Source organism: Ananas comosus, linkage group 13 (genome assembly GCF_001540865.1).
Source record: "Ananas comosus cultivar F153 linkage group 13, ASM154086v1, whole genome shotgun sequence".
In the NCBI taxonomy this organism is placed as follows: Eukaryota; Viridiplantae; Streptophyta; class Magnoliopsida; order Poales; family Bromeliaceae; genus Ananas; species Ananas comosus.
The window spans coordinates 1,847,587-1,865,852 of record NC_033633.1 but is presented as its reverse complement, the minus strand read 5'-3'; the positions used below and the strand labels follow the sequence as shown (position 1 = coordinate 1,865,852).

Below are 18,266 nucleotides of genomic sequence, written 5' to 3'. Positions count from 1 at the left end.
TACTTTATAATTTATATTGCTTTATTATTATAATTTATGCATAAAAAATAATTTAGTTATTTTAAATTAAATTTTTTAATTATATAAAATATAAGTATATTATTTTTATTTATTATATTATAACGTATTAATTAGTCGATGACGGGATGGCCTAGCTTGGTGGCCAACCTCAGTATTCGGATTGCTCATTGGAAACTCGTGGAATCTAATGAGGGGTTTGATTAAAAACGTGATTCTGGACTGTAAGGCTCATAAAGAAGTAAACTTGGCAAAATACGTGAATTGGTATTTCGCTATTAAATTTGGAGATGTGTCCGTATTAAAGACTCGAGAAGACCGCCTTAGGTGTGCGATAAAATTTACTTTAATCGAAAGTTTAGTTTCGGTAAAACAAACAGACCGTTAGCTCATGCCAACCGCATGTATATGCGTGTCCACCGGCCCTGTCTAAAACGTGGCGTCACCGGAAGAAACGCGTCCCAAAACGCGGGGGCTATAGCTCGAAAATAATCCCCAAACCCAGGGGTAATACGGTAAATTCACCACCCGAACCGCCGTGTCCTCGCCGCGATAAAAACCGAAAACCAAAAAAGCGTAGGGGCCAAATCGCCGAGATTTAAAAAAAAAAAAAAGAAAAAAAAAGAAGAAAGGGGGGGTAAAGAGATCGCTCCTCCCTCTCCACTCCCACCTCTTCGATCGATCTCTCTCTCTCTCTCTCTCTCCCCCCTCCTCAATTTTGAGGTTGGGGAATCGAATCGCGTCGGATCGTGTGGAGATCTCTTCGTTCTACCGATTCAGTAAGGTATAGATTTGTTAGGGTTTCGGTTTCTCCCTTGATTTCAGCTGTGATATGTTTGATTCCGACCATTTTTGTGATTTGATCGATTTTTGAGGGGAAATGGGGCGTTTTGATGTGATTCGATCCGGGAAAATGCCGCCTTTTTCTTTTTTTATTAAGTTTTTTTGGTTACGTAATCTGATGAACCTGTAATCGATAGTTGTAAGGTTTTTGTGAGGAAATGTAAGTAATTGATTGAAGGATAATTATTGATGCTGTTGTAGAAAAATAATGTATTGAACAATTTTTAGATATTTCCGTGGCTATTAAATTAGATATAGCTAGATAATGAGATTATAAATAATTTGTTCAATTGTTATAGTTCTAGAGTTATTATTTATCTTAGGAAAACTATATTTTGTAACTAAGCATCTTATTGCTGAGCCTTTTGGCGTGGATCTTCGCTTTCCGATGAGGTTTGTAGTTGCCCAATTAGGCATTGCAATTTGATCAAATAGATGTTTCTGTGAAGATCTAATTTTTACACAGATTCCCTAATTTTGTTCATAGAGAAAAGTATTCATGTTTCATGAAGGAAAAAAAAAAATCTGCTGCTTTTTTATGTTCTTTAATACCGACTCGTGAGGTTCCTTGAATCTTGATTTAGACATACTTTTGATTCATCAATTTTTCTTTCAAAGTCGTCGTCGATACTACGTTTACATAGTCTTGTAGAGATATGATGCTTAACCCTATTCTTAGTTGTTCTTAGTTAGTATTCCCCAAGCTCGTATCATATATCGATTTCAAAGGTAGTTTAATGAAGCTGTTTCTCCTTCCGGTTACTTTTTTTCTCTTTTTTATTTAATCGAAATCTCTTTCTTTATTTGATGATAAAATGAATTTCACTGATGTATATATTATTCAGGTTATCTTGTAATGCTAAAACAAACTTTTGGTTAAATTTTGACTTGGATTTGTAATTTATGCAGTCAATTGAGGGAGAGAAACATTTGGGAATGCTGAAAGATGTGGTTGCACAGCGAGAAAATCTTTTCTGAGGTAAATGAGATTACACCTCGATTCGAGCCTTCTTTGGCGATTCTCGATGAGTGCAACCAGAATACCCATATAAAACACTTTTTCCATGTACAAAGGTTCGATGAAGCTGTGAGAATTCAATCCGTCATGTTAATTCATGACATCGGCGACGATGGTTGAAATCGTGTGCGCTTATAATAACCCTTTGTTTTTCTTTAACTAAAAAATAAAACACTAGGAAGGTTAGGATAGTGTTGCTTTCGGCTTGCGTTTAGATATCTAATCAAGAATGGAGAGAAGAGGAAGTGTTTTGATGCAAAGATACGAAATAGGGAGGTTATTAGGACAAGGAACATTCGCGAAAGTATATTACGCTAGGAATATCAATTCGGGCCAGAGTGTTGCTATAAAGACGATCGATAAAGAGAGAGCTTTGAAGGTCGGGCTTATGGATCAAATCAAGAGAGAGATATCAGGGATGAGGCTAGCGAAGCACCCGAACATTGTAGAACTCCACGAGGTGATGGCAACGAAGAACAAGATTTACTTTGTCATGGAGTATGTTAAAGGGGGTGAGCTCTTCAACAAAGTAGCCAAAGGCAAGCTCCCGGAGGAAGTCGCAAGGAAGTACTTTCAACAACTGATAAGTGCGGTGGATTATTGCCATAGTAAAGGTGTCTATCATCGAGATTTAAAACCTGAGAACTTACTTTTGGATGAGAATGAGAACTTGAAAGTCTCGGATTTCGGTTTAAGTGCCATAGCCGAGTCTACGAAGCAAGACGGCTTACTCCACACCACTTGCGGGACCCCTGCTTATGTGGCCCCTGAGGTGATAAGTAGAAAAGGATACGACGGTGAGAAAGCCGATATATGGTCCTGTGGTGTGGTTTTGTTTGTGCTTGTGGCCGGCTATCTTCCTTTCCATGATTTAAATTTAATGGACATGTATCGGAAGATCGCAAATGGTGAATTCAAATGCCCAAGCTGGTTCTCCCCTGAGCTTAAAAGGCTGACTAAGAAGATCTTAGACCCGAACCCAAGTACTAGGATTTCGATCTCAAAGATAAAGGAAAGTTCTTGGTTCAGAAAGGGGTCGGATGAGAAACTATTGAGAAAAGGAAAAACAAATGTCCGAGCGGCTGTTGCTATTCATAATAGCAGCACTGCCGATGTTAAGCCAGATTCGGTGAAACTTGCAAACTTGAACGCATTCGACATCATCTCCTTTTCGACGGGATTTGATCTTTCGGGCTTATTTGAGGAAAGGGAATGCAAGAGAGAAGCACGATTTACTTCCAGGCGGCCCGCACTTGACATCATTTTGAAGATTCAGGATATAGCCAGGAGATTAAATCTAAAAGTGAAGAAGAAGGAGAATGGGATCTTGAAAATGGAAGGATTAAATGATGGGAGGAAGGGTGTTCTAGAAATCGACGTGGAGATTTTCGAGATCGGCCCCTCCCTTCATCTCATAGAGATTAAGCAAACAAATGGAGATTCTTCAGAGTATCAACAGTTGTTGGAAGAACAAGTAAGGCCAGCTCTCGAGGAAATAGCTTGGGCCTCACAATGTGATCAGCCGCAGCTGTAGTGATCGTCGGCTCATTAAAATTGAGGAATTGAATGCTAAATTTCCCAGGATTTCCTTGTTCGAGTTATCTCCACCAGATGTAACCATTCACGCTTACTGTTGTCTCTTTTTCAATTATCTTGTTTCTGGAACTTTAGTCTACAACTGTTGTCGTGAACTCATTCAGAAAAAGTCTAACAAATGTTGTTGTGTGATTTTCTAAGTTTGTTGGCAGTCACTTAATATTTTGATTTCTATTTTTTTTCGCAAATAAACTGTTGGAGAGACCATGATGATAAGAGTTGGTGCTTTCTATGTGTGCTGCAGTGGTGATTATCTTTTCATCTTTCTACATAAACATTGTTATACATCTTGATGTAAGATCACCATAAAACAGTTGATGGAAACAGTTGAATTTCTACATAAACCAAACATGAGCCATGTTAATTTGTATGCAACTTTGTTATACATCTTTTCATCTTTCTACATAAACATTGTTATACATCTTGATGTAAAATCACCATAAAACAGTTGATGGAAACAGTTGAATTTCTACATAAACCAAACAGGAGCCATGTTAATTTGTATGCAACTTTAGAAGTTACCATACCTACAAGGGAGTCCTTTGAACAGTCACATACTAGGAAAAAACTGATCAATGTTATGCTTATTTCAAGCATTCATTTTAAGTGATTTCATGCCAAATGTTCTTACAAGACGATAGCATTCAAGAGGGAACAGAAGTTCCTAACCTTATTACAATTTTATTACAAATGAATGGTGATGGGGGAGCCGGTTAAATCAATTATCTGAGGACAAACTGAAGCCCCTCTTGAGAAGGAGCGGATCGAGCAGCTCAACGGCGTCGACAAATCTATGACATTATTCTCCTGCTGGAGCAATAGGTTATTAGATGAGGCTTCATTATTGGAATGGTCGATATAAAACGGGTCTTCATTGCACGAGCTCGGAGTTAAGTTGGATTCAGATGAAGTTGGTTTATGCTTCTCCAGCCGTTCAATGTAATCACCGGAACGAACGTCTTCATCGCACGAGCTCGGAGTTAAGCTGGATTCAGATGAAGTTGGTTTATGCTTCTCCAGATGTTCAATGTAATCACCGGAATTCGTTCGATGGAGAATATCAAATTCTTCGTTCCTATTCTCCTCTTCATGTTCTTCGTTGTAATCGTATATTATTGGGCCCTCAACATAGCAGGGAAGGTCATCCATGGAACAAATACTGGTCTTCATTTGCTTCGGCAGTTTCGGACAACCAGCAGAAAGCTTCATATACTTTGTCGAGAAGAAATTCGCTGTGAGATTTAAACTGACGAAAACGCACCACAGTAAGGGCCCTTCATTGTATATAAGGACTAAAATATGAATACGAGAATTAGAAGGGGAAACATACTTCTCCCATGATGGAAGGTTAAGCATTGTATAGGCCAGTTTGATCTTATTAGCAATACCGCCGAGCGATTTGAAACTAGAAGCTGCTTTTCTAACAGCTAAAGACTCGGTTGGGTGTTGCCAGGCCCATTCAAACTGCAAAAAAAAAAGATTCAAAATCCAAGTCTTCAACAAGGAAGATAAGAAGTGCTAATCGAAAGACTAAAAATTCCAAATTCGAAAGAACTAACTGCGCATAATTTAGGGAAAAAGATGCTAACATTGCCTGAAATGTAGTGCAATTTAAATGGGCAAGTGATCTCCAAATACTTTGATTTCAGTACCTGACCTTACAGTATGTTCAGGTACCTCTATCAGGAATGAACAGTATCTGTAAGTTACTGAAGGAATCTGCTGTAGCTCAACGGAATACTTCATTACTTAGCAAAATATTCTGCAATTTTTTCGACCGGAATCGTTGTGTTCTGCAGAACTAGATGGAAGTTTCTGTACTAAATATCTCTAGAACCTTGCATATCCATTTTAGAAACAAGTCGAAAAAGGAAAGCAAGCATTCAAATGTAAAGCAAAGTTTGCAAATGTATAACAGTTTACCAGAAACAAGAGATTGCAAGTACAAAGAAAAATGGTTAAACGGCGCAGCGAAATCTACCAACCTTCTCAACTCTCAAGTTGTTTACTGCACATTAAGAACTCGGTAAAAACTAGGTTATGGATTCAATAATGTTGAACATGAAGTACCTGAAGTGCCGATACGTTCGAGGGAAAGCCATAGATGCAGAGAATCATCTCCCAAGGCCGGCCACGCTTAGTCCTCCATGCACCGCACCTTATCTCACCATTATGTTGCCTGATCCTCCGCCTAGGGTTCACTGTAAACCTATATCCGAATAATCAATCTTGCGCTGTTAAACATCCTCATCACTGAATCATCTTATAAACATGTCATTTAAGTTCTTGTTCAATGTACATAAAATGAAACATTTTTACATCTTGGGTATTTCGATTTCGACATAATTAATACATCCATTAGAAAAATTTCTTCAATCTCTTCAAAAACAAATTACTGTGGAACTAACAATTTGTTCTTGTGTAGCTCAAAATAAATCAATAAGGCGACCGACTTATCCTTTGGAAGATCCAAAAACCTAACCCATCGATATGTTTTTGCAATTTTAGTGGTTTCATCTGTTCAATCAATTGTTCGACGAAATGCCTAAACGGGTTTCCGAGCCCGGATCTACTCCTCTCTACCCAATCAACTCAACAACCCAATCAAGACTCATCGAAAATGGAGAAAAATTAATGCTTTGAACTTGGCAGGATTTCGAACCTTAATTTGACATGGATTGGAAGGACTATTGCGGCAATGGGGATCGAAAGCACAGGAAATGGGGAAATTGGGAGAAAGATTTGGAAACAAAAAGAGGCAGTGAAATTTAGGGTACCCGATGTAGGTGCGACCTTTGTGGCGAGGGCTCAAGGAGCAGAGGAGGTAACACGCAAAGAAGCCCCTCCCTTCGTCTTCCTCCTCCTCCTCCACCTCGACGTCCCCTTTCTCCTCCTCGTCGCCCATGGCCACCTCTCCCGCGTTCGTATGCTCCGCCATGGTTAGGGTTTCCGATCTACGCTTTCGCTTTCCCATCTCCGTCTCTCTCTCTCTCTCTCTCTCTCTTCTTTAGGATGAGGGTTTGTTTTTAAAGATTACGACCGTTGGAGGATTCGAAGTTCGAATTCGAGAGAAACCGTTGAGAAATTATTGGCTGGACCGTGGTTCACCGTGGACCACTCGCTTAAGCTCGATCGTAGAGAGATTTTAAACAAAGTTTTTAACACTTACGTGATCTTAAATATACACAGGTCTACATTTCAAATTTTGTTTTTCAAAAATTTTGTTATTGTGTTTTTTATATTTTTGAACATGCCAATAAAAATAACTCATTTAATAAATGTTCACATGGCGAATCAAACCTCCGAACTCTTCCGTAATTGAATTATTAATCGTCTACAGTACACAACAATGATAATTTTTCGCATTATATAACATGTACATCTAGTCATTTTAACATCGTGTTTTTTTTTTTTTTTAATTGATTGAGCGAGGCCCAAACAATATATAATTTGTCGAAATCGTTCATAATCTATTTAAGCAGATATACCCTAAAATGTATGGGATATTACACCACCAATGGTATTTGTATTTAGATTAACATATTTTTGCAAAGCATCGTCAACATTTTGGGCCCAAAAAGGAAGAAAATTGCCTCATACATTTAGGGGATATGGCCAATTTTACAAAAAGAAGAAGAAAAAAGACTTTCATATATTTGTGGAATAGCTTACTTCACGTACAGCATAAGTGGGGTTAAGATACTTTTTAGGGCTAATTTCATAGGTCTATATAAATATAGTGAATGACGAATATATTTTTATAAAGTTCAATTTTCATATGTTGTTCCTGTAAAAATTCTGATTTTTTTTTTTTGAGAAAAAAAATTCTGATATTTTTAAATATGTTTTTCTGATTTGTTACTGTTAGCGAATCATTAGAGAATTATTTATATTTTCAATTTTGCAATCACAAATATATCCCTCCAAAAATCTAACAGTATAATAAAAGAGTAAAAAGTCAAAACTAATCAGAATTAAGTATTTAATCTATGATTAACTAAATTTCTCTAACGAATTTTAACGATAAGAATATATATTTGAAAATATCAGAATTTTTGTGAGAACAATATATAAAAGTTGAACTTTGTAAAAATATATTTATAATTTGGTAGATTTGCAGAAACTTGTATGAAATTAACCCTAGTTTTTACTATATAGATGCTACTTGCTCTTTTTTTTCTAATAATTGGCCGTACATGGACTTTTACTATTTTCTAATTTTTGCAAGTCTTTTTTGATGATATATTTTTTACTCTTCAGATCTATTACTCATCTACTTTTGAAAAAACGTCATATCATTACTTAAAAGAATAAAATAAAAAAAAAAAAGATCAGCTCGGGTTCAAAAGGATTGTTGTGCTCTTTGGTGTTAGTCGATTGCCAAATATAGGGCAATTTTTTTTTTTAATCTCTTTAATCTCTGAAGTTTTAAGAATGATTATTACATGGAGTTAGAAAGAATCTCCATAAACAGTGCCAAACTTATGTAAGATTATTCTATACAAATATTTCATATCAATCATTAAAATTTGATTGCCGAATACTTCAAGCACTCAATTTTATCAAAGCCTCTCTCTCCTTATAAAAGTACCAGGAATTGTGTAATCTTGTCTTTATCAACTAAGTTTCATCACAAAGTTTTGATAATTTGGGTATGAAGTTAATAGTTAGGTAAAATGTAAAATATCCTTCTATAATATAAATATATTCACTTTCTGCACTTTACTCGCCTTTTAAAAATTTTTATTTTGCCTTTTAAAATATAAAATTGTAACATTCAATCCAGTATCCATTACCATTTCATTACTATCTTCTGAACAAATTATTATATTGTACATCCAAATAACTTACTGAGATGTACATTATACTCTTAATCCATTATACACTTAAATATGATGAGATTATAAAAAAAAAAAAAAAAAAATTTATTTGTTCCCAAATTAATTAACTTTATGAAAGATATTCTCTAACATTTACTCATTAACTCTTCTTCTTCTTTTTTTTTCATTTTGAAGCAGGATTATCAAATAATCAGAATATATGCACAAGTTTCATGCCATGACATTCCATGGAGGCTATATAAGCTCACCTACTCCCACTAAACCAGCATACAACAAAAGCAAGAAAAAGTATACAAAGATACCATACTCCTGCTTTGACAGCTTCCAATTATCTTTCAATTCACAGCTGTCATCCACTACTGATCTTATTTTACTGCATACATCCACAACTAAAAAAAAAAGGAAAAAAAGGCTCATATTTTGGAAAAAAAATTTCCAATTTCCATCATTTAGTGCAACCTTGTCACACATGCATCAACTCTCTTCCCCTCCATCTCAAACTTGCTAATGATATTAAGCTCTAAAGTTGGGCCTAGTCTTAATTTCTGCTGTGAAAAGCATATATTCTGAAAGGTACAAAAAATTTAAAAGGAGATGTGTTTGGACAGCACAATTCCAAACTAGGTCTTAATTCCATTGCTGAGGATGTTAAAAAGATTAGCATATAATAATAAGTCCAATCAAGAAGAAGACCTTCCAAACCTCCATACAGTATTATTTATCTAATGAAGTGTTATTTTCAAGGTGTTATCAGCAGAAATATTACATTTAAGTTCTCTTAGCAAATGGGAGCATTCTCATTAACCGTTTTCCTTTAGCATTGAAGTTTATTTTTCCAAAGAAAAAGATAACAAACTACCACCTACTTCGTCGGTTTTTTTTTTAAAAAAATAAAGTCAGGTACAAACTATGAGGCCATTAGTTGCACTTAGTATAGTCAGTTTAGTACTCAACATTTATCTTAGTACAAGAAGCAAAGGATTTGTTGATTGATATCCGAAATTTCAAGTTCGCAGTATAATAGTTGATTGAGTTCAAAATATAGTTGCTTCATTTTTTATAATTCTAGGGGAGTTCGTACTATCTTTCTCTCAAAGAGAAAAATTTCCTACCCCAGCTGAAAATGTCAATCTCTCCATACATGCATTCACATTCACACACATTAAAAAATATATTAAAATAAAAACTGCATCTAGCCTTGGAATACCTAAAAAAACCTCTTTTTTTTTTTTTGAAAGACACAGGAAATGTGGTTCCTTTTTGTTTGAAAAACAATGCAAGATGAGGAAAAACTTATGCATATAATAACACCGAGAAACAAGGCAAAAGAAATTATAATCATTCCCAACAAAAACCCATATTTTGCAGAGCAAGTTCACCCACCACATTGTGTATTATTATTACCAACAATAAAGGAGACTAAATAAAAAAAAGAAAAAGAAAAAGAAAAAGAAAGAGGGTGGATAACGTAACGAAGAGAAAAGGCATATTCTTCAACAATTCATATCTCGAATTACAAATTACAAAGCACACAAATTATACAGCGTATAAGCGAAACATGAACATGGAGGAGAGCACAACAATACCCCATTTTTCTTTTTAGCATTCTCAAATTTTGCGTGTTACAAAGAAGAAGAAGACGAAGGAGGAGAGATTTAGCAACAAGGACAAATAGAAAAAGGGAAAAACGAAGCGGAGGAGAGAGAGAGAGAGAACCTCACGATCGCTTCTTCTCGGATCCGGCGACCACCGCAGGTGAGGTCACCGCCCTCCACAGGTACCTCCCGCTCGCCATGTCCACCAACGTCCAAAAGCACGCGGAGATCGCCGATCCAACCTACACATCAAATCCCCCCCCAAGAAAACGAAGAAATTATGAGAAATTTTCGAATTGAACCGGAAAAATCGCTCCTCAATTAGCGAAATGAAGACGGGGGGAGGAACCCTAAAGGAAACCTTGGTGGAGAGGGGGCGCGGGTCTTCGCGGGAGTCGGCGTCGTCGTCGGCGCCGAGCTCGGGCTCGGATTTGAGGCCCCGGAGCACGAAGAACCCGGCGAGGGTGGCGGAGATGAAGATCAACAGAACCCTAAGCGGGCACATTTGGTGGGGATTTAGGGATTCGGGGGATTCGGGGGATTTGGATTTGGGGGTTTATTGGATTTTGACGCGCTACGAGACGAGAGTCGCTCGCTCAACAATCGCACCACAGCGACAACCCCCCTCTTCTCTTTCTTTTTGATTTTGTATTTATAATTTATAATAAATAATAATAAAATAATAATGGAGAAGGGGAAGTGCTCGAGTGCTTAGATTAGGGATTTGGGGTAGCTCTTTTCTTTTTCTTTTTCTTTTTTCTTAAAAATTTATTATTATTATTATTATTATTATTATTATATACACAATACATATCCCTTACTGGTTGGTCCAAACGACACGCGCCTTTTATTTCCAAAAGTGGGCCCCGGCCACTACCACTACCAGCTTGAAATCGTTTCCTGCACCCGGTGCATCCGTACACAACATCTCCCCCATATATATATATAGATATTAAAAACCCCTCAGTAATTTTATTTTCATTTCATCATGACTCATGAGCGCAGAATAAAATAGTAAATACTATATTATGCTTTTTTCTGGCTTGCAAAGATAATAGTACTATTATCATTTTTTGCGAAAATTTTTTATACTAAAGTAAAAATAAAATAATAAAATAGTTAAGTATAATTTAAAATATAGATACAAATACATCAAATTTATCTAAACTAGGATCAATTTAAATTCAACCATCTAATCCATAAACTTTCAATTTCTCTACCCACCTTTCTAATTTATTTGATTTGAAGCTCCTTTTTCACTAAACAAAGTATACGTTACGTAAAAACCACTAAAGTAATCAAAACGATATAGATATTATATCAGAATTAAATTAAAACTTTACTAAGCATGCACTGCCAAGCATAAGATAAAATGAGGTGTGGTGCATCGGATGCACTGATGGACCGGGTGTAGGGGATAATTTGACTACTACCGGAGGAGTTGTTGGGGTTCGGTCGACGACGACCCAGGCCACCCGGACATGGTTCCCGAAGTCGCGTTGATTCGATCGCACCGTTTTCGGAAAGATCTCCACCGTCCGATTTTCCGCGAACGGATCCTAGCCTATTTACCAAGGCAACCGACACGCAAACCACTCTACACCCTTCAATTTAAATTTAAATTCTAAATTCATCTCAAAATTTCAATTTTGAATTTTCACTTTGATTTGGTCAATTTGATTTTTTTTTTTGGGGGGTCCAAAAATCCGAACTAGAGAGTTGACTTTTCTGCTCCTCTGGAAGGACCCAGAAGCAGATTAAATAAAATAATAAGGGTGTGGTGGGGTGCAACTAAACAAAGAAAAATTAGCTGTATGAGAAGGTGAGATAACCATTGACTTGGTGGTCCAGTTTTGGGAGTGTTCATTGAACTATTCTTAACTACTCTTAACTACCCTTCTTTAATGTTCAACACAATTAGTTTTATTATTATTCACATGGAGAGGAAAATGAGAGAAAAAAAAGAGAGAAAAACTTGGGAGACAATAATTTTCTCTATCAACTATCAGGTCCTTAGCCAACTGCGCTAGATACAGTCCGGTTTGCAATGCCTTGTTATGGTTAGGTTAATAATTAGTAAAAGAACATTAAAGACTCAATAGCACCATCTCTATCTTGTTTAGGTTATAGGTCACAAAAAATGGGCACTACTACCATGTGACAACTAAGCTAATATAAAGATTTGAAAAGGGGCCCCTCTGACCATTCTTGCATTACATAATATTTTATTAAGTAGGAGCAATAGATAAATATTGTCAAATATAATAAGCATCATAGTTACTTCATACCAAACTAGAGATAAATTAGCAACTTACCCTGTGTGGAATATGCTTAGCTAGAGGTAGGTATCATTTCCCTTTCAACATCAATTGCAACCGATTATGACTCTTCCTTGTGGTGTCTGTTGAAGCAGAAGGATAATAAATATACACATGTAAACACATTTGAGTGGAGTCCGATAGTTATCGACAAAAAAGACGATGAAAAAAAAAAAGGAAAAAGAAACGAAAAGCATTGTTCACCTTCTATGGCTTCATGAAACGAGCTAATTTGGCGAGTGTGGTTCGCAGGCTACGAATGCCGGCTCCTGACTTGGAGCTCACCATCATCTACAATGTTTTGGAACTAGCTATATAAAAGTGCTCAAAATAAAGCGAGATAATTTTGATTGGAAAAAAGCGTGGAAAGATCAGATCAACGAAGAAATAGAATTCATAGAGCTGACTCCAAAATTAATTCAGACTAAAAGGCATGTAGAGCTGTTGCCAAGCAAAATCTATGAAGAGTTTACAAACAATCATCTCCTTGATCACATAGAACTTGGGGAGATATAAAAAGAAACAAAGGTACCCAATCCCAAAATTGGTCTAGGAGTTTTTTGTTTTTATTTTTATCCTTTCCTTTGTGGATCTGTATTTGATCGGGGAACTTCTCTATGTTACAACTCAAGCGGAGGACAGGTTCAAACTCAAGAATCAATGATTATTAAGAACACGAGCATGATCGATATTTTTACAACACTATCGAACACGTCAAGTTGGTATTATGCTGGAGCCAGTACCACTTCATCATTTTAATGGAGAGACGGAGATTAAACTCACCACAGGGTTAACTATTGACTTGTTCTTCTTGAGGTTCTGCATTTGAAAACAAGAATGTGGTTACAGTTGCAAAGTCGTTAAGAAGAAATTCAAAATTCAGTAGCTCTTCTTTACCTCTTGAATTTGCATAGCCTGACGAGCAACATCTATTGGGAAAACTACATCAGTCTTGGTCAATACTATCTGGTACGGCGTTTGAGATCTGTTAAAAGTGAGAGAAGTAATGGTCTTAGTTCAATGCCTCCAAATTGGGTCATGGGATATACGCCTGAGTGATCATTCAGAGAAACTATCTTGAATAACAACATAACGAGTGTTGGTGTGAAATATCAAATGACTCGGGATATATAGTGTGAAACAGTACAGGAACACAAACAAGTCTTGAAATAACAATACAGAACACATCGCACTAATTATATGATACGATATATACCTAGCTGACTATGCCGCATAAATGACCACTGAAGTTTGTCGGTGCATGATATGTTGGAGGGTGTCTAATAAACTAGTCAGCTAGCAGTTAGTTATTTGAGTAAATGAAGCATTTATATTCTTACATACTTATTTAGTCGAGACAGCTCGAACAGTAGTCAACAAACTAATACTCTGTTCTAGCGAATAGGATTCATGTAGATTGTGAAATGATCATCATTTGTATTCTATGTACATCACAGATTACCAACAAATGAGATCAACAAACAGATAATACCTTTCCATTAACTCAACAAGTTCATGGTCCCTTGGCTTCATGCCCCATTTGGTGTCAATAAGGAGGCACACTCTTTGTAGACCAACCCTTGTGGAAACATACTCTTTCACCTGTAAAGTTGATGGTTTTGAAGAAGAACTAAATACGATTACAAAACATGTTAAAAAAAAACAACAGTGTTCATCAAAAGAAGTATCATAATCATCCAAGAAATTGGAGCTTTTTCTATGGCATGAAGCTAAAATAAGAATATAACTTGAAAAGCAAGCGCCACAATTTGAAACTTTCGTTTCTACTACAGGCCAATCTGTTGAAGGTGGGAGGGGTGTTAATAGTGAAAAAGTTGTCACTGCTTCTCGCAATCGCTACAGTCAATCAGCTATTCTGTTGACTGTTGATGCTCCAGCTGAGCCAATGAGGCTCTTAATGCTGATGAGTTGTGAACCTACACATGCAGTTTCCACAACAAGCAGGCAGACAAACGAACCATATATTGGTGAATTATGACTTGTATAATGATTAGCATTCAAGAGAAAAAAATAACGTTATACTCACAAGCTCTTCCCACGCATCTTTTACTTCTTCCTTTGCGTAAGCAAAACCATATCCAGGCAAATCAACCAAACAAAGCTTTGAGGCAAGCCGGAAAAAGTTAATAGTCTGCCAGAAATAATATCAGATAAATAGATAAATAACCTTTCTGCGTTGAAAATGCTAGTATAATAGAGATTTACGACTAGTGAAACCAACCAACCTTAGTGTGTCCAGGCCTATCTGACGTTCGAACTACACCCCACTGTCTAGTAAGAGAATTAAGTAATGACGATTTTCCAACATTCGATCTGCCTAAAGGGCTAACAAAAGTTATCATGCAGCGAAAATGACAAAGTTCACATATATAAAGGGGAAAAGAATACATATTCATATAGTACTGATTTAGCATATCATCAAAACTAAATAAAAGGAGAAAGTATAAGATTGCAGATTAAGATATGAAAGGTTAAAATGTTCTACTAAGTGGCTACATTTGACAAAAAACCAATATCAAAGCTAATTTAGGGTATCATTAAAAATTACATGCAGGTATAAAGAATGTTTAAAATATCACCACAATATAACAATAAAAAATATCTGATAAAGGTAAGTACTTCTAACGCTAAGAAACAGATAAGAACTGAACATGGAAATTAAGTGAAAGAGCCTATGTAGTCTAAAATGAAAATTTATCTCTGTGTAAGACATAATAATTCAACTCCTAGACCAGAAATTGAACCAAAATGAATTGTTACTCGATATAATACAAATAGCTTTTCCCCCTAGCTTACCAGCAAATGCTATCTCTGGAATCATAGGTGGAGGAAAAGATGAGGAGATCTTTGCAGCAGCAAAAAACTCCAACTTGTTTCTGAAAATCTGTTGAGTACATCATAAAGACAAACAAATCTCAAGCGAATTCTTAATAAAAGAACTAATCATAATCCAAATTAGAAAAGAAGAAAGACAACAAACTTTAATTTGAATATTCACAAAGAAACTTTTCTCGCTTTAGTTACTTAAAAGCATACATTTTCTTCAATCCGTTCTCTTTCATTACTGGTTGAGAAGGGAATATTATCCAGAGGAGCTGAAAGCTTGACATTGTAACCAGCATTCTGTAACTCAATCAACCGCCTCCGACCCAATAGCTGTCAATTAAAAGTCCAACATTAATGGAAAAAAATATACCACAGTAGCCTTAATCCCAAATAGGGATGTCAATGGGTATGGATACCCGAAATTTTATCCGAACCCAAACCCGAATGAAACAGATATATTCGATACTAAATGGATATGGATTCGGATATGGATATCAAAAATAGAAACCCGACGGATATGGATTCGGATATGGATTTTGATTGTACCCGACCCGAACCCGAACCCGACCTGAACCCGACCCGAACCCAAATTTATTTTGTATTATATATATATGGATATGGATTCGAATATGAATTTTGACTGTACCCGAACCAGACCCAAACCCGACCCGAACCCAAATTTATTTTGTATTATATATATATGGATATGGATTCGAATATGAATTTTGACTGTACCCGAACCAGACCCAAACCCGACCCGAACCCAAATTTATTTTGTATTATATATATATGGATATGGATTCGAATATGAATTTTGACTGTACCCGAACCAGACCCAAACCCGACCCGAACCCAAATTTATTTTGTATTATATATATATNGGGATAGCACGAAGATTTTAAGCCGTAAGTACATTATCTTCCACAAATGAAAGAATTGAAGAACTTGGTTGTATTGCACGAAACTGAGCATTCTTCGACATTTCAGTCTTTGTCTCTGCAACATTCTCTGTAAGGCATCCAAAGGTTAAAAAGTAGAATTTAGAAAATAAAAAGATTAACATGTGGATAAAACCAAACTAGATATGCTAATGATCTTATTCAAACATGGAGGAAGTCAAATTATTGAGCAACAATTGACATCACAAATAGGAGAATAGATATAACTTCCGAGAATCTTCCAATTAAAGCTAAAATACAGTTATGCCAGCTCAGAAAACAAAATCATAATTTTAAGTAAAATGTTCAGACACGAGATTCTAAAAGCATAAAATTTGAAATCAAGACCCCTATGCCTTGTCTAAGTGGTTGCAGTGCTTCACTAATCTAAAGAATGAATAGCACTCTCTCAGAGATGAAAACTTCAAAAGACCAATCGTGAAGGTCACATGATACAAAGTATACTCAACAAATTAAAGCAATTACAATTAATATCAAATTGTTCAGTACATGGTACATACACTTTAAAAGTTTATATCATTATGCATAAAGAGTAATCACCACAGATGAGGCACCTTCACCTCCACTATCAATTACCATGACCAATAGTTAGAAACAATGGTAGTGTTTGTAGAAAAGAAATCAATAGTTTTTTTTCTAGCAATCCAAGAGGATTGTACACATGCACATTGATAAATAAAAGAACTGAACCAACATTCGAGAACTAAGAGGAAACAGGTTAAAACACTGTCACAACAAATATATAACAAGATTTAGAAAATGGGAAGTACAGACCACTTTGGCGAGGAGTATCATCCAATCGTTTGTTCGAGATGTCATAGGGATCCAACTTGATAACACGCTTCCTCTTCTTCGGAGCACTTGTCTCTGCATTGCTCTCATCCGAAGAACCCTTTCTACTAACCCGAATCTTCTTTCCAGTTTTGTCAAGCACTCTAGACGGAGACCTATATATTTTCTGCTCCTCAACTGGATCCACATCTCCTTCGCTTTTCTCACGTCCCTCCAGTGCCATATTCTTCGCACCACGCTTAGATTGACCACTCAGTGCAATTTCATCCACCCCCTTCCCTTTTGCTCTAATTCTTTTCTTAGATATTTCAAAACTCTTACCACCTTTCACTCTCAGCTTGCCTCCTTCAATTCTATCGGAAAATTCGGCATTCTTGGTCTTCTTCTTACTCCCAGTATTAAAAGATCCAAACTTTCCCTTCCGTACTGCTAAACTCGATTCGGTTTTCTCCTTTCTCCCTCTCTTAAAAGAATCGCCGTTGAAATCCATACCCTTCGGAGCATTTTTACTACTGAGTCTCTTCGCTCCTTCTCGGCTCTTACTCTTCTTCCCATCACCAAGCTTAGAGCCGCCCCCAATCCCCTTCACCCTTACTCTACTCCTCTCACTCGTCTTCAAACGAACTCTCAGAGGCATTTCCTCAGTAACCTTCTATGCAATACCAAAAACGCCAAATCAAGGAATCAAATTACAGTTCCCACAGATTGGTAACGTTATTTCATTGAAATGAAATGGGTTTTCTTCAAATAATCGAAAAAATATCTCCAAGTAGCAATGCAAAGTTAAGGTTTAGGGAGATTACGTTGAGTAGATGGTGGCTTCGTCCTGTGAGAGTTGAGGAGCTACAGAGACAGGAGAAGAGGAAGAAGACAACGAAACCCTAAAAGTGCGCTCCTTTACTTCTACACCATTCGCTCTCTCTTCGTCTTCTTCCTCCTCTTCGTACGTTCTCAGCGTCTTCCACGGTTTGCTTACACAGTGTAGCGAAATGGTGAAGGGGCGAGCTTAGCCCTAATTTTTTTTCTTATTTCTTTTTGTTTAAAAATGCATTTATTCCTGGTCCGGGTGCACCACATCATCAGTGCACCGATACGAAACAGGCGGTGGAGATTCAAAGAAGCGAAGGAATCGAAGGTAGAGATTTAGGCGGTCTATGTATGACACCTTAATAACTCCATATATATTAATATTATGAGACAAGATTAATGATCATATATGTGGGTAATTAGTATATTTACGGGTAATAATTTGGAATTTTAGGTCAGAGAAAAAAAAAAAATCATACCCAATGTTTAATTTTTTATTTTCACTTGCTAAATTTGAAATTATTTTACTTCGTTCCAGAGAAAGGTTTAAGAGGTTGGGACAAAGCACATTTAAAGTTATTAACGAAAATAATATACGATCCACACCTTTCAATTTTATTTACGTAAATGAC

General features: G+C 36.4%; 4 protein-coding genes across 6 annotated transcripts; 1 reads left to right on the top strand and 3 right to left on the bottom strand.

Annotated features, from left to right (window-relative positions):
• LOC109719368 (CBL-interacting protein kinase 14-like) lies at positions 617-3,615 on the top strand. The gene is made up of 2 exons (XM_020245991.1): positions 617-802; positions 1,771-3,615. Exon 2 carries the CDS (start codon positions 2,109-2,111, stop codon positions 3,411-3,413), a length of 1,305 nt encoding a protein of 434 aa, XP_020101580.1. The 5' UTR covers positions 617-802; positions 1,771-2,108; the 3' UTR covers positions 3,414-3,615.
• Positions 4,054-6,498, bottom strand: LOC109719369 (structure-specific endonuclease subunit slx1). Its single transcript, XM_020245992.1, has 4 exons — positions 6,253-6,498; positions 5,546-5,684; positions 4,806-4,939; positions 4,054-4,721 (listed from the first exon to the last, which is right to left on the bottom strand). The coding sequence occupies exons 1-4, from the start codon at positions 6,447-6,449 to the stop codon at positions 4,160-4,162; spliced, it is 1,032 nt and encodes a 343-aa protein (XP_020101581.1). The 5' UTR covers positions 6,450-6,498; the 3' UTR covers positions 4,054-4,159.
• LOC109719435 lies at positions 9,762-11,002 on the bottom strand. The gene is made up of 2 exons (XM_020246120.1): positions 10,273-11,002; positions 9,762-10,153 (listed from the first exon to the last, which is right to left on the bottom strand). Exons 1-2 carry the CDS (start codon positions 10,414-10,416, stop codon positions 10,034-10,036), a joined length of 264 nt encoding a protein of 87 aa, XP_020101709.1. The 5' UTR covers positions 10,417-11,002; the 3' UTR covers positions 9,762-10,033.
• On the bottom strand, positions 10,033-17,850 carry LOC109719433 (tRNA modification GTPase MnmE). Of its 3 annotated transcripts, none has more exons than XM_020246117.1 (13): positions 17,631-17,849; positions 16,810-17,479; positions 15,990-16,084; positions 15,287-15,406; positions 15,047-15,134; positions 14,476-14,567; positions 14,277-14,381; positions 13,722-13,831; positions 13,127-13,214; positions 13,013-13,048; positions 12,434-12,520; positions 12,227-12,312; positions 10,033-10,153 (listed from the first exon to the last, which is right to left on the bottom strand). In XM_020246117.1, the coding sequence occupies exons 2-11, from the start codon at positions 17,462-17,464 to the stop codon at positions 12,437-12,439; spliced, it is 1,473 nt and encodes a 490-aa protein (XP_020101706.1). In that variant the 5' UTR covers positions 17,465-17,479; positions 17,631-17,849; the 3' UTR covers positions 10,033-10,153; positions 12,227-12,312; positions 12,434-12,436. The 3 variants fall into 3 exon arrangements, with proteins under 3 accessions (XP_020101706.1, XP_020101707.1, XP_020101708.1); XM_020246118.1 differs by having other exon boundaries at positions 16,810-17,476; XM_020246119.1 differs by lacking the exons at positions 10,033-10,153; positions 12,227-12,312; positions 12,434-12,520 and having other exon boundaries at positions 12,618-13,048; positions 17,631-17,850.